The 14,277-nt window shown below is 46.9% G+C and overlaps 1 protein-coding gene across 1 annotated transcript in view; it reads right to left on the minus strand.

The window, feature by feature from the left end:
• Positions 1-4,514: 4,514 nt before the first annotated feature.
• The window catches only part of GLDN (gliomedin), a 55,040-nt gene continuing 45,277 nt past the window's right edge, over positions 4,515-14,277 (minus strand). Inside the window, 5 exon segments of the mRNA XM_027554015.1 lie at positions 4,515-4,996; positions 7,775-7,925; positions 8,926-9,051; positions 10,594-10,677; positions 13,989-14,126. Of these exon segments, the coding sequence (XP_027409816.1) occupies positions 4,519-4,996; positions 7,775-7,925; positions 8,926-9,051; positions 10,594-10,677; positions 13,989-14,126 (977 nt within the window). The 3' untranslated portion in view covers positions 4,515-4,518.

Below are 14,277 nucleotides of genomic sequence, written 5' to 3' on the forward strand. Positions count from 1 at the left end.
GAATTTTAGTGTCTTGTTTGACTTTTTATCTTGCAACCTTGGAAGGTAACAGACTGTGGAGGTACCTAAGATCAGAACTCTTCATTTTAAAACTCTCCTCCCAGGACTCTTTCTTTGCCATAACACCTGGGCTAAGTGATAGGGCACAATATCAGTTTGCAAGAAAATGCTTTGAAACGGGGTCCACCCAACCTCTGAGGTTGAGAGGGATGGTTCTATTTACTCTCTGGTGGGAAGTTATCTGCTTTAGATTAAAGAAGAATTAGGGAATTATCTGGTTTGATTCTGACATCAGAAGTGCAAATGTTTGAAAAGTGCTTTAAAGTAACTTTGCTTATAAGCATCAATGTAAACTGCTAAAATGATATCTTGATTTGAAAACATTAGCTGGTACATTCTATTTTAGCAGTGAGCTCAAACCTTTTTTTAAAATCAAGCACTGTTTGCAGGAAAGAATGAGTAAAATCTGAATTCTTTACACTCTGTAAAGACAAACTTTTCAACCCTATTATGAAATTACTCTCTAATTTTTGTTTGTTGGTCAGACTCAGTTGTCCTTATATTACTCTGCCATAGTGAGAAAAAAAAAAGAGAGCAAGAAATCCCAATCTATACGTCTCTAGCAGTGAGTATATGATTCCTTACCAACAGTTAAGGGTGCCAAGATAAATCAAATACCAAGACTGGGGTTTCTAAAACTTTTTCTAAAAGAAATATGGGCTAATTCAATAACTAACCTCTTTTGGTTGTTACTATATTTACAGTTAGTATTGTATATATTACTATTATAATCATCACTATGAAATTATATATATATTCAGGTCCCCTGTGTCCAGAAACAGCCAACATATATTTTTAAATACTTTAAAAGAAGAGCAGCACATATTAAACACATTGATCTTGAACACGAAACTCTATTCTACTCTGTTATAAAACATGAATCTGAAGAGGACATTTTTTTTAAAAAGCTGTGATGACATGATACAACCAATCTAATTAACAAGTGGGGGGAAAAGTCTCAAATACCCATTATTTTGAGAACACAGCAACAACAAATTCCCTCATAGCTGCCTAGGTTTATTCAGGGGGTGTGGAGACTCAAATATTTCAATCTGCACATTCCCTGAGTTTTAAAATGCTTCCACTAATATGGTATAAAACCAGGACTCAGGGCCACTGAGAATCAATGAGGCGCCAGTGAAAAAGTTTTCAGAAGCTCCCCCCTAACACATGCATGTACTCAGTGAGGGCAAACTGCTGAGAAATCTTTACATAAGTATTTCCCTAGGTGTCCTTCCTGGCTGTAGGACCCCTGGACTCCTCTCTACTCTCGGTGGCCCTGCCTGGACCTCAGTGCTGGGCTGAAGGATGTTTGAAGAACCGAGTTGGCAGAAAATATATGTATTTAAGGGCATTTAGGAGCAAGTACACGGAAAAACTATATGAAAAGATCTTAATGACCCAGATAACCACGATGGTGTGATCACTCACCTAGAACCAGACATCCTGTAGTATGAAGTTAAGTGGGCCTTAGGAAGCATCACTACGAACAAAGCTAGTGGAGGTGATGGAATTTCAGTTGAGCTATTTCAAATCCTAAAAGATGATGATGTTAAAGTGCTGCATTCAATATGCCAGCAAATTTGGAAAACTCAGCAGTGGCCACAGGACTGCTGAGGCCTGTTTTCATTCCAATGAAAAGGTCAGTTTTCATTCCAATCCCAAAGAAAGGCAGCACCAAAGAATGTTCAAACTACAGCACAATTGCACTCGTCTCACACTTTAGCAAAGTAATGCTCAAAATTCTTCAAGCCAGGCTTCAACAGTACGTGAACTGTGAACTTCCAGATGTTCAAGCTGGATTTAGAAAAGGCAGAGAAACCACAGATCAAATTGCCAACATCTGTTGTGTCATAGAAAAAGCAAGAAAGTTTCAGAAAAACATCTATTTCTGCTTTATTGACTATGCCAAAGCGTTTGACTGTGTGGATCACAACAAACTGTGAAAAATTCTTCAAGAGATGGGAATACCAGATCACCTGACCTGCCTCTTGAGAAATCTGTATGCAGGTCAAGAAGCAACAGTTAGAACCAGACATGAAACAACAGACTGGTTCCAAACTGGGAAAGGGGTAAGTCAAGGCTATATATTGTCACTCTGCTTATTTAACTTATATGCAGAGTACATCATGCAAAATGCTGGGCTGGATAAAGCACAAGCTGGAATCAAGACTGCCGGGAGAAATATCAATAACCTCAGATATGCAGATGATACCACCCTTATTGCAGAAAGCAAAGAGGAACTAAAGAGCCTCTTTATGAAAGTGAAAGAGGAGAGAAAAAGCTGACTTAAAACTCAACATTCAAAAAATTAAGATCATGGCATCTGGTCCCATCACTTCATGGAAAATAGATGGGGAAGCAATGCAAACAGTGAGAGACTTTATTTTGGGGGGCTCCAAAATCACTGCAGATGGTGACTGCAGCCATGAAATTAAAAGATGCTTACTTCTTGGAAGAAAATCTATGACCAACCTAGACAGCATATTAAAAAGCAGAGACATTACTTTGCCAACAAAGGTCCATCTAGTCAAAGCTATGGTTTTTCCAGTAGTCATGTATGGATGTGAGAGTTGGACCATAAAGAAAGCTGAGCACCAAAGAATTGATGCTTTTGAACTGTGGTGTTAGAGAAGACTCTTGAGAGTCCCTTGGACTGCAAGGAGATCCAACCAGTCCATCCTAAAGGAAATCAGTCTTGAATATTCATTGGAAGAACTGATGCTGAAGCTGAAGCTCCAATTCTTTGGCCACCTGATGTGAAGAACTAACTCTTTAGAAAAGACCCTGATGCTGGGAAAGATTGAAGGTAGGAGGAGAAGGGAACGACAGAGGATGAGATGGTTGGATGGCATCACCGACTTGATGGACTTGAGTTTGAGTGAGCTCTGGGAGTTAGTGATGGACAAGGAAGCCTGGATGCTGTAGCCCATGAGGCTGCAAAGAGTTGAACACGACTGAGTGACTGAACTGAACTAGGAGCAAGTTAAACTGGATTTTCTCCTGGCATCCAAAGGGACCAGATCACATTCTTTAAAACTATATTTGGGTAGTTATAAAGTAATTATCTGCCAATTAAAATTTTTTAAAAAGTCACAAGGAGAAAAAAGCCAGATAACATATATTAAAAAGAAAAACTACATTAGGGTAAGAACAGTTCATTAACTGCTTTTTTTGGTGGGGGTGGGGCACGCTTAATTTTATGCTGTTCTCACCCTTGTGCTTTACTATAAACTCAAAGGAAATAAATGACCACTTTTTAGTCTGAAACAAAAAAAAATATATAACAAACAGGCTCAGGTCAATAAGCCCTTCTAAGAATCAGGCTCACTTTACTATTCTAGATCAGGGATTGGCAAACTATTGTTATTAAAGGCCAGAAAATAAATGTTTTAGATTTGGGGAGCTGTTACTCAACTTTCTTAGAGTGATTCAACACTGCCAGTATACAGCAAAAGTAGTCACAGCCTATAATACGCCTGTGACAATACGCAAATGCCTCTGATTGTGTTAATAAAACTTTATTTACAGAAACAGCCAATGGGCTGTCTTTGGCCCAACGGTCACAGTTTGCCCATCCCTGTTCTAGATAATAACCACGAATGGCACCTTTCTTCTGAAAACTGCAAAGTGCCTCTCAAGGTTCTCACTGGATTAATGTCCACTTGCACAGTATTTGCTCTGAGAGCAGATGCAGATCTAGGGCAGAAAGACCCTGCAGGACCTGCAGATTCAATGTTTATGAGCCGAGCTGCAGATTGGCATGGTCAGAAATTGACAGGAACCCAGGAAGCCTGTTTCTGCTTCAATGCAGGCAGCTATTCCTGGTTTTGGCTAATTTTGGCGTGGTAATCAGGAGCTAAGGATGATGCCCACTTTGACGCTTTGGTGGCTGATGAAGATGCAGAGAAAGGTAATAAGTTAGGGGTAATAAGGTACCTCAACAGCCTTAAAGGGTCAGTGCAGCTTCCAAGACAATAAACATAAGTCGGCACTAAGGAATTCATTGCTCAGACCACCAGGCTGATCAACTCACAGGTAAATCTGCTCAGCCATGGCTAAAAGCCAAAAATAAAATCCAAAACCAAATACACAAAACCAAATACACAAATACGCAACAGCTAAGAATCACAGAATTCCCTATAGGTAAGGAAATCTTACCAATCATCTTAGCCAGTCCTTTCATATTACCAGTGGGGAAAAACAAGACCTAAAGAGGGAGAGGTAACTTGCCCAGCTAGTTTGTGAAGGAATTACCAAATGCCAGCCATTTTTGAGTTCCAGTCTGTTATTTCCCCCTACAGAATCCGAATTAAAGGGGAAACACCACGTAAGCACCCGTGTCGTGAGATTATGACAGCTAATTACCTGACCGCCCTTAAAGACAAGTTTCCTATCGGGACACACATGGTGCCAGAGAAGAGCTGAAATTTACTGAGGGGAATAGAATGCTTCCTATCACTGGTGTAATGCGGCTGACAGAAACTGCACAGGATAAAGCATTAAATGGCCATCTTCCCAAGAATACAAATGCTGGTCTCTCATATTGTACGATAACATGGCAAGAACAGACTGGGAAGTTCTTAGAGCAAAGTTTGCATTGATCTGTTTCCCTCCTAACAGGTCAAAGGCAAACGTTATCCTCGTATCTTTGGTGTCAGTGACATAGAGGATCCCTCGGGCAATGAAGGCGTTGCCGGCCTTGGACTTGGGGTACGTAGTGTTGATGTGCTGCACCACGGAGAAGGTCCTCTCCTCCAGCTGTGCGACAAGGATGCTTGAGCCATCCACGCTGGAAGCATAGATAATCCAAAGGCCCTTTTCATCTACAGCTAAATTGAAGTACGTCTTGGAATTCGCAAAGAGGTATTTTCGATCAAAATACAAGGCATTTTCAAGCTTCAGAGTTTGGGATGTTTCTTTGCCAAATTCAAACCTGAAATGTGTAAAAAAAAAGAAAAAAGTAGATATGAGATACCATTTTTATGGACAAGGGTGGTTTTTAGGCTCCTCTGTTAACCTAGGGTGGGGCCTGGGATTTTGCATTTCTAGTAAGTTCCAGGTTGTGCTCATTCTGCTATTACATCTGCAACACCGTGAGCAGTGAGGGTGCAGAGGCTGGTGACTACATCTCAGTGTCCACCTACTAACCATGTGACCTCGGTAAAAGTCCTTCACTTCCTGAATCCTCAGGTGTCTGCTGACCTCCTGATATGCCCTCTCAAAGCTGCAAGGGGCCTTAGAAGATAATCTAGTCTGTCATTTCATTTTACTCATGAGAAAAGGAGATGTGACCAGCTCAGGAATACAGACAAGCAGTTTAAACTCAGGCTTTTGACCTCCAAGTTTGAGGGTGATTCCTCTACTCCACGCTGGAGTTTTAAGACAAAAGTTTCACAGCAGGCTCAATGAAGGAAGTCAGCAGCTGAGAGGTGAAGTAGCAAAGTCATGGCTGTAAAGTCACTTTTCTTTCTTTGGTAAGCAAGTAGATCAATGAAGTGACGGCGTGAAACCCCATGCCCCTCAGCTCCTGGAGGCTGTTTGATTTGGCAGACTCCAAATCTACATCAGAGCAAAAGTGGATTTTGATTCAGCTTCAGGAATGAAAATTCAGGGACTCAAGGCTAAACAAAAAGAAAAGCACTAGGAGGCGCCATTGAGCAGCAGCAGAACTGTGACAGGTGCGAAGCTGCGGGGATGCACCGGAGTACAGCAAGCTCGAAGCCAGTTAAGAAATCCTGAAGTAAATTGGAAAAGAAACTAGACAAGAGTGAGGGCTTGAGAAGGTCTTTCATGCTCATCTCTGCTTTCAGGGCTCCCCTTCCTCTGAATGCCAGGGATTCAGGACTGTCCCTGTCTGGTACTGGCACTGACAGTTGCTTTTCTTGATGAGGCTCGTCTCTCCCAGCAAAAACAGGGTCTAATTCCAGTCTGCCTCCAATTCTCCTCCCAGACTGTAGTCAGGCACTGGAGCAGGGCCCCAGTACAGTTGTTCTAACCTCACACAAGCTTAGTGCCATTAGAAGCCACTCTTTCTTAGGGTGGCCAATCCTCCTCTGGGCCTCATTCACCCCAGAATACCCCACGTAACTGCTCTCAGTTGCTCAGTCATGTGTGACTCTTTTGCGACCCCATGGACTGTAGCCCACCAGGCTCCTCTGTCCAAGGGATCTCCCAGGCGAGAATACTGGAGTGGGTAGCCATTCCCTTCTACAGGGGATCTTCCCGACCCAGGGATCGAACCAGCTTTGATTGAACCTGTTTGGCAGGTGGATTCTTTACCACTGTGCCACCTGGGTGGCTCTACATATATGGCAGCCACAAGGCTTCCTAGTGGTAAAGAACCCGCTGCCAATGCAGGAGACAAAAGAGATGTGTGTTGGATTGCTGGGTTGGGAAGATCCCCTGGAAGAGAGAATGGCAATCCACTCCAGTATTCTTGCCTAGAGAATCCCATGGACAGAGGAGGCTGGCAGGCTACAGTCCATGGGGTCGCAAAGAGTCAGACACAACTGAAGCGACTTAGCACACATGCACATGCAGGGACTGAATGAGAACAAATGTCACAGAAAGCAGTGTGTGTGGGGAGAGAGGGCTTGTGAATGGGTGGCGGGCCAGTTATCTTTTTCTTTTAGCACAAGATTCTGTCTAGATGAGGTAGCCAGGAGGTGCTGAGGTGCTGAGGGAGCCCAGGATGGGAGGTGGTGCAGAGGCACAGGAGGGGGGTGCCTCCAGCCACGGCTGACATGTGTGTCTGACGTGGCTGGTTTGACTGCATGATGTACTAGCAAGCCCGTGCCCATGGAGGAATCCAGTCCTCCCTCAAGATGCAGGTCTCTTGTTTGGAATGATGAGGACCACAGCTTTCATAACACTGGAATTGTCATTTCCAATGGGAGTACAGTTGGAGGGCTGCAGAGGTTCTCATCCATCTTTCCATTTGTAGTGAGGGCATGGAAGTCACCGGAAGTGGTGTCTCTCCTCTAAGCTCACAAATAAGTAGGTGGGAGGGTTGGAACTTGATTGCGTTCACTGCTCCCTTGATTTGCCCAAGATGATGTCTGCCTCTAAAGCCCAGCACTTGATGTCTTCTTGAGCCATGCAGACAACCTTTAGCAATTCTTGTGCGGAGCCAGGAAGCCTGGGCTGCTGTCCTGGGCCCCGACTACCTGGGTGGCGTGGCCACCTCTCCTGCCCATGGGAAGATGGAGGGCGTGTGGAGGTGGCTTGGTGAGGGCTCTGTCAGGATGACAGAACCACCTGAAGGCCTTGCAGTCTCTAGTCCTCAGAGATCTCAGCTGTGACATGAAATTCTTCACACCCAACAGTTTTCAGAACAAAACCGATTTGGGGGTGTGACACCTTCCTGCCAGAGGGAGGCCTGGATTCTGCTCTTTTTTCCCCAAAGGATGAGAAAGCTTCCGCCCCCGACCCCTGCCACCCCCAGTCACTCCCAGCTTCCTTCTCTCTGGCCCTGAACTTACACTTGGTTCCAGACGAGCAATAAATGCAATGGGGGCTCACTCCTTGTGGCCTGCGGTTCATTCAGTCAGCAAACCCTGACTGACCTCTGGCTGTGCGCCAGGCCCCGGGAACATAGAGGGTAGAACCACAGTCCCTTCCCTTAAGTAGCTGAAGTATGACTGAAGTGCCACGCACAGTAGGTACCAGCTGGGATGGGCGAGGAGGGGCAGCGGGGCCCTGAAGGACTCACCTCACTATGGTGTTGGAGCCTCCCTTGTGGTAGTAGAGAGAGTTGTTGTGAACAGTGTGCCCACAGCCGTGGAAATAGTACGGGAGGTGGATGAGCGTGTAACTGCCGTTCAGCAGTGAGGGCTGGTCTTCGAACTCCTTCACCCTGATGCCTGTAGGAGGGAAACCAGGGAAAGGCAGTCACAGCTTGGAGGTGAGCTGGGGGAGGAGGGCTAAAAGGACAGAAGGTGAGAGTCAGACATCCCGCAAGGGTCCTTGTCCAGTTTCAAGATCCCAGGCTCCCAAACCCTAAGGCCAATTCTCTTCCGTGGATTCCTGAACCATCTTTTGAACACAGTAACCAGAGTTGCCTTTGCTCCTCCCAGGAAAATGGTATCACGCCCTCCCCTACAATTTCATCAACTTTTCTGCCACAGGCCTGCATCGTGAAGAGCACCTGTGCGGTCACCTCCCACCACTGCACTCCAAGGGGGCCATGCTGCCTCTGTGCCTTGCTCTTCCCGTTAGAGTCACAGGTTCCCTTTCAGCTGGTCATCTGGACAGTTACTGCCAGCTGATGAGTGAGCCTGGATGAGACCAAAGTAGCATGTCTGAGCTATTGCTCTGACTAGTCGGCATGGCCAGGCCTCTTCTGGCATGGGGCCACTGCAATGCCTGACCACATCTGTTTGGGACAGTGTGATGCAGTAGACCTTCGAGATGGTACCTCACCCACTCCCCTGGGCTCTCAGATACTGTGGTATGTGAGAAAAGTGGCCAAAAGGATTCTCCTTAAAGAAAGATAGCCTGTGCAAAAAAAAATAAAAATAAAAATTGTCTCTGGCATTTCTTCTTCATTATGGTTTCAGGGTTTATAAAGGGTTTATCAGTCAGGATGCTATTTGTTTCCTCCTGGACACTTTGCCAAAAAGCTGCAGTTGAGGCACCCTGGTCACGTCCCTCTTATCTGAACTGTGAGGTTTGTCACCAATGTGCTCAACTGAGAGCAGCATTCTGCCCACTCATTTGGGCTTTCTAAAATTAAAAAAAAGCAATTCTGTGACACCAATGAGCAAGGATTTCAGACACAGAAACAGGATAAGCCTGAAGGGAGGCAACAAAGGAAATATAAAATTACAGCAGAGATATGGCTCATCCGCCAAGTAAAAGCACCTGAGAAATGTTCAGTCACCCAGATGCGTTCATCACTCTTGTTAGCAGACTCTCTTATCCAAGTCCCAAACGTCTCTTTAACTTTCAACACTTGTATTGGACTTCCAATGGATGTGATCATGGATTCTATCAAAAGAAGAGAAAGTTACTCACCTCCCAATTATGACTGTCACCTACAAATTGGCAGTTGCCATTGGCACTTGCCCTCTACCTCTACAAGGATTAAATCATGTGCTGATGCAGCTGCTGACTTTCCACATCCCCTGCAAGGAGCTAAGGGTGGAGAGCAGAAATGAGGCACTCTGTCCTCAGTGGATGCGGGAGTGGGGGACTGGTAGAACAAGTCTTCAGATAGTTAGATATTTTCAGGAGCTGATTTTATGAGCCCAGGCTGAAGAATTGATGCTTTTGAACTGTGATGTTGGAGAAGAGTCCCTTGGACTGCAAGGAGATCCAACCAGTCCATCCTAAAGGAGATCAGTCCTGAATATTCATTGGAAGGACTGATGCTGAAGCTGAAGCTCCAGTTCTCTGGCCACCTGATATGAAGAACTAACTCAATGGAAAAGACCCTGATGCTGGGAAAGATTGAAGGCAGGAGGAGAAGGGGACGACAGAGGATGAGATGGTTGGATGGCATCACTTGTGTGGTGATAACTCAATGGACATGAGTTTGAGTAAACTCTGGGAGTTGGTGATGGACAGGGAAGCCTGGCATGGTGCAGTCCATGGGGTCACAAAGAGTCGGACACGACTGAGCAACTGACCTGAACTGAACTGAAGTCATGTATCTCTTCATATGGTGGCTCAGACAGTAAAGAATCTGCCTGCCATGTGGGAGACCTGGGTTCTATCCTTGGGTAGGGAGATACCCTGGAGAAGGAAATGGTAATCCACCCCAGTATTCCTGTCTGAGAATTCCATGGACAGAGAAGCCTGGCTGGCTACAGTCCATGGGGCACAAAGAGTCAGACATGACTGAGAGACTAACGCTTTCACTTTCTAAGTGTCTAGAAAAGCACCCAAATCCTTCATGGGGATGACTGCTCCATGTGACTTGCAGAAACCTTCTGCAAAAAACATGTGCTAGATTGCATGTACTCCTCCTTCACCAAAATCACATATATACTGACCTTTCCCCCTACTGCTCTGGAGCAGTTTCTCAGAGCTACCTGAAACGCTTTCTCCTGGGCTGTAGTCCTCATTTTGCAACAAAAGAAACATGACTCACAACTCTCACATTGTGCTGATTTTATTTTTTTAGTTCATATGACTTTAAGGTATCTGATTTCTGAGTTTTAAAACAGGATGCTTTGGGACTTCCCTGATGGTCCAGTGGGTAATAACCTGCCTGCCAATGCAGGGAACACAGGTTCGACCCCTGGTCCGGGAAGATGCCACATGCCGCAGAGCAACTAAGCCCGTGTACCACAACTACTGAGCCCACACTCTGCAGCCCTCGAGCCACAACCACTGAGCCTGTGCAACACAACTACTGAAGCCAGTGCACGTGGAGCCTGTGCTCCACAACAAGAGAAGGCGCCACGACGAGAAGTCCTTTCATCGCAACTAGACAGTAGCCCCCGCTGCTGCAGAAAGCCTGTATGCAGCAACGCAGACCCATGCACAAATAATTAAAAAAATAAACAGGATGCTTTGTTTCTGTACCTGCTTGTGGGGAATGGTGTTCACTGACTTTCTCATCAGTTTTTCCAACCAAGGTGTCATCATTTGGTACAGCACATGTCTCACCTAAAACAACAAAGATAATCAGAGCAAATGCAGTTGGCACGGTGAGATGTGTATAAGTTTATAACTGGTGCTTTCTGCCACCTTATTCCAGATTCGAGTTCATAAGCATCCTTGGTTTTTGCTTGCTTGCTTTTAAGCACCAACTCATATGCTTCCAATTTTTTTTCCTCTGCCTGGTGAGTTCCCAACAAGCATTTCATGATCATAGTTGCTAAGACTGTACAATCTTGAGAGGATGTCAGTAATAGGAAAATGTCACCTGAGTCAGCTATCCTAACTCTCAACAATCTGGGGGAGGTGGGGAAGGCTTACTGACACGTTCCTGGCCACTCTGGGCAGGTGGGAATCTATCACAGTTTGTATTTTCTGGAGGGATTTTCACCCTCAGGGAAGTTGATGGGGATGAGGGAGCAGCCTCATGATGGGGTGGCCCATTTCATCCTGTCTTCCTGAACTGCCAGGGAGCAGAGGAAGAATAAGCCTAGAGACAGCCCAGACCAGAGAGGTCGGGGCCCCTTTCCCCTCCCCATTTTCCATCTGTTTTTTTCCGCTCGAAGACCTGTGGGACCCAGGCCCTTGAGGGGCACCTGATTCACAGTTGTTTTGAGGCTATGACTAAGCATAGATTCATCTTCCTTAGCAAATGGGCTGAACTCAGACCTTTGGTGAAGAGGTGGCTCAGGTGGCAGAAGCAGGACAGAAGGCAGGGGTAGTGTGGCCAGTGTGGAGATGAGAAGGCACAGACCGGCTGGCAGCAGGTCTCAGCAAATCGGGCTTTCTGGGAAAGGCCAGGACTCCACTTCCCTAGGCAAATTCTGAGGGTTTCCAATCACCTGTGGTTGCTAGATAGAAAGGAGTACCTCCACTGTCGCTAGGGAAACACACAGAATAAACTAGAGAGGTGTCTTTATCAGTAAAATAGGGAGGCTCTTCTCAAATGTTCCTTTAGCTGGATGAGCCCTGTCTCTCTGAAGCCCTTCTGCCATGGATGAGAGCAGTCTCGGGGCTGTTAGACTCCCCACACACAATCCTGCCTCTCAAGTTCCCCCCTGAGTTTCCACTTAGAGGCCTGGGCTTCGCACAGAGAGGGACAGAGAGACCCTCCCATTCTTAGTCTGAAGAAGGGGTCTCATTAACTCGTGCAGGACCTACCCACCAGCTTCTGAAGCTGAGGGGGTGGGACGGGATTAAAGGAAAGGGACAGGAGGAGCAGGAGCGAGGGCCAAGCTCAGATGCTGGATGCCTGGCAGCCAGGACTCACTCCTGGGAGGCACAGCAGAAGGAAATGGCCTCTCTTTTAAAGCAGTTTTCACAACCCTGAAGCCCAACTCCTGCCGACCAGCCTCTTAGCAGACAGGCTAGGCTGGGAGGGCACCTCTCCAGCACCCCTCTCACTGCTGACAGAGCCTCTGGCAAGTCCGAATTCCACAGAAGCAGGGCCAGACTTCCCCTCCTCTCAGGGGATGGTTCCGCTCAGCCTGCACCCCCAGGGAGGCTGAACAAAGGGCTGATGCTAAGGGAAAGGGTGGTATTGAATTAACAGCCTGCTCACTGCTGGGCAGGGTCATAATCAGGCTCCATTTACTGGGCGTGATGGTGACATCTCTGAAAGCTCAGATTCACCCACTCTGAAACTGAGTGTGTGCGCCCCGCAACCCAAACATCTTCCAGAAAGAACAGTGCACCAGACAGAATGAAAGAGTGTTTAGGAAAGTGGTGGAGAAATCCACAGCAAGTGAGAAAGAAACCCCAGTCAGGACCCTCTTCTCTGCTTGCCAGGAAGCCAGGCATCCAGTTGTGCCTCCTCATGGCCCAAGTTAGGGGAATAAGTCCCTGAACATCTCTGTGTGGAGAAGTTATAGCAGCATCTGAGAAGGACTTTTCATTAACTCGGCCCTTGATTTCTTCTTAGCTCTCAACCCCATGGCCACCCCTGTCACAACTGGCCAAAGAACAAGCCGCCCAGGCCTGCCAGAGATCAGGCGCCCTTGCATTACTTTGCCAAGAAAGGTCCGTCTAGTCAAGGCTATGGTTTTTCCAGTGGTCATGTATGGATGTGAGAGTTGGACCTTAAAGAAAGCTGAGCATCAAAGAATTGATGCTTTTGAACTGTGGTATTGCAGAAGACTCTTTGAGAGTCCCTTGGACTGCAAGGAGATCCAACCAGATTATCCTAAAGGAAATCAGTCCTGAATATTCATTGGAAGGACTGATGTTGAAGCTGAAACTCCAATAGTTTGGCCACCTGATGCGAAAAGCTGACTCATTTGAAAAGACCCTGATGCTGGGAAAGATTGAGGGAGGGAGGAGAAGGGGACAACAGAGGATGAGATGGTTGGATGACATCACCGACTCAATGGACATAGTTTGAGTAAACTCTGGGAGCTGGTGATGGACAGGGAGGCCTTGTATGCTGTCGTCCATGGGGTCGCAAAGTCGGACACGACTGAGTGACTGAAATGAACTGCCCTTTGTTGGCTTATTCTCAACGTGTGGATTTCTGTCTCCGAAAGGAAAATGCTCCAAGCAGGGGCTTTCAGGCAGGCACACTGGGGTTTGAATCCCAGCTGTTGCTGACTAACTGAGTGACCATGGACAGACCACGTAGCTCCCTGGGGTTTCAGCTTTGTATCTGTGAACTGGTCAGAATACGACTCCTATATCTTAGGGCTAGTGTAGAATTAAATGAACTGAGCACTTAGCCCTATGCCTACAACATCGCTAGCATTGTTAGCAAAGCTTAGAGGTGGTGATGGCAGTACTGGGGTATCTATGGGGAGTTAGATGATCTGAATTTCCCCATCGTCTCCATCCCTCCAACATCAGTCAAGCCCTCCATGCTCCAGAGATGGTGGATTTGGCAAGAAAGAGGAATAGTCTGGTGATGGCTCAGCCTTTATAGAGAATCCACCTGCCAAATAGGAGACCTAAGTTTGATCCCTGGGTCAAGAAGATCCCCTGGAGAAGGGAATAGCTACCACATCCAGTAATCTTGCCTGGAGAATTCCATGGTGGAGCCTGGCAGGGTATAGTCCATGGGGTCGCCAAGAGGTGGACATGATTGAGCGACTAGCTCAAGTGAAGGAAGAGGGATGAGGGCAGGAGGCAGGAGGCCCAATTCTAAACCTGCCACCAGTCCTTAACCTGGGCAGGCTGTTCAGGCCTCCCAGGTCGGTGGAGAAGGGGAGGGAATACTCGCTTTGGGTAAAATCTCCCCTTATTAAAACAATCTGGTCACAAAATCTGGGTGAAGCCTGAGAGCTTGGGATTGTTCACTGAAGAGGTAGCTCCCTAGGGCAGGGGTGTGTGACCTGGGCACTGGCCGTTGAACATGTTTGGCTGCCGAGGGCCTTTGGATCTTCTGCTTCCAGGGGGCCCTGGAGGACCCGGAGGGCCTGGGGGCCCAGGTGGGCCAGGTGGGCCAGGTGGGCCTTGGTCACCTTTGGCACCTGGAGAAAGAGAGAGAGAAGCAGGGGTGGGAGTTGATTAGAGAGCTGTAAGCAGAGATGGGTTCCACACAGGGGAAAAGGAGATGGAGCCGCTCCAGGGAAGCTGGCCAAATCCTGGACAGTGGTCCTCCAGCACTCACTCACACAGGGT

The sequence above is a fragment of the Bos indicus x Bos taurus genome, chromosome 10 (assembly GCF_003369695.1).
Source record: "Bos indicus x Bos taurus breed Angus x Brahman F1 hybrid chromosome 10, Bos_hybrid_MaternalHap_v2.0, whole genome shotgun sequence".
Classification (NCBI taxonomy): Eukaryota; Metazoa; Chordata; class Mammalia; order Artiodactyla; family Bovidae; genus Bos; species Bos indicus x Bos taurus.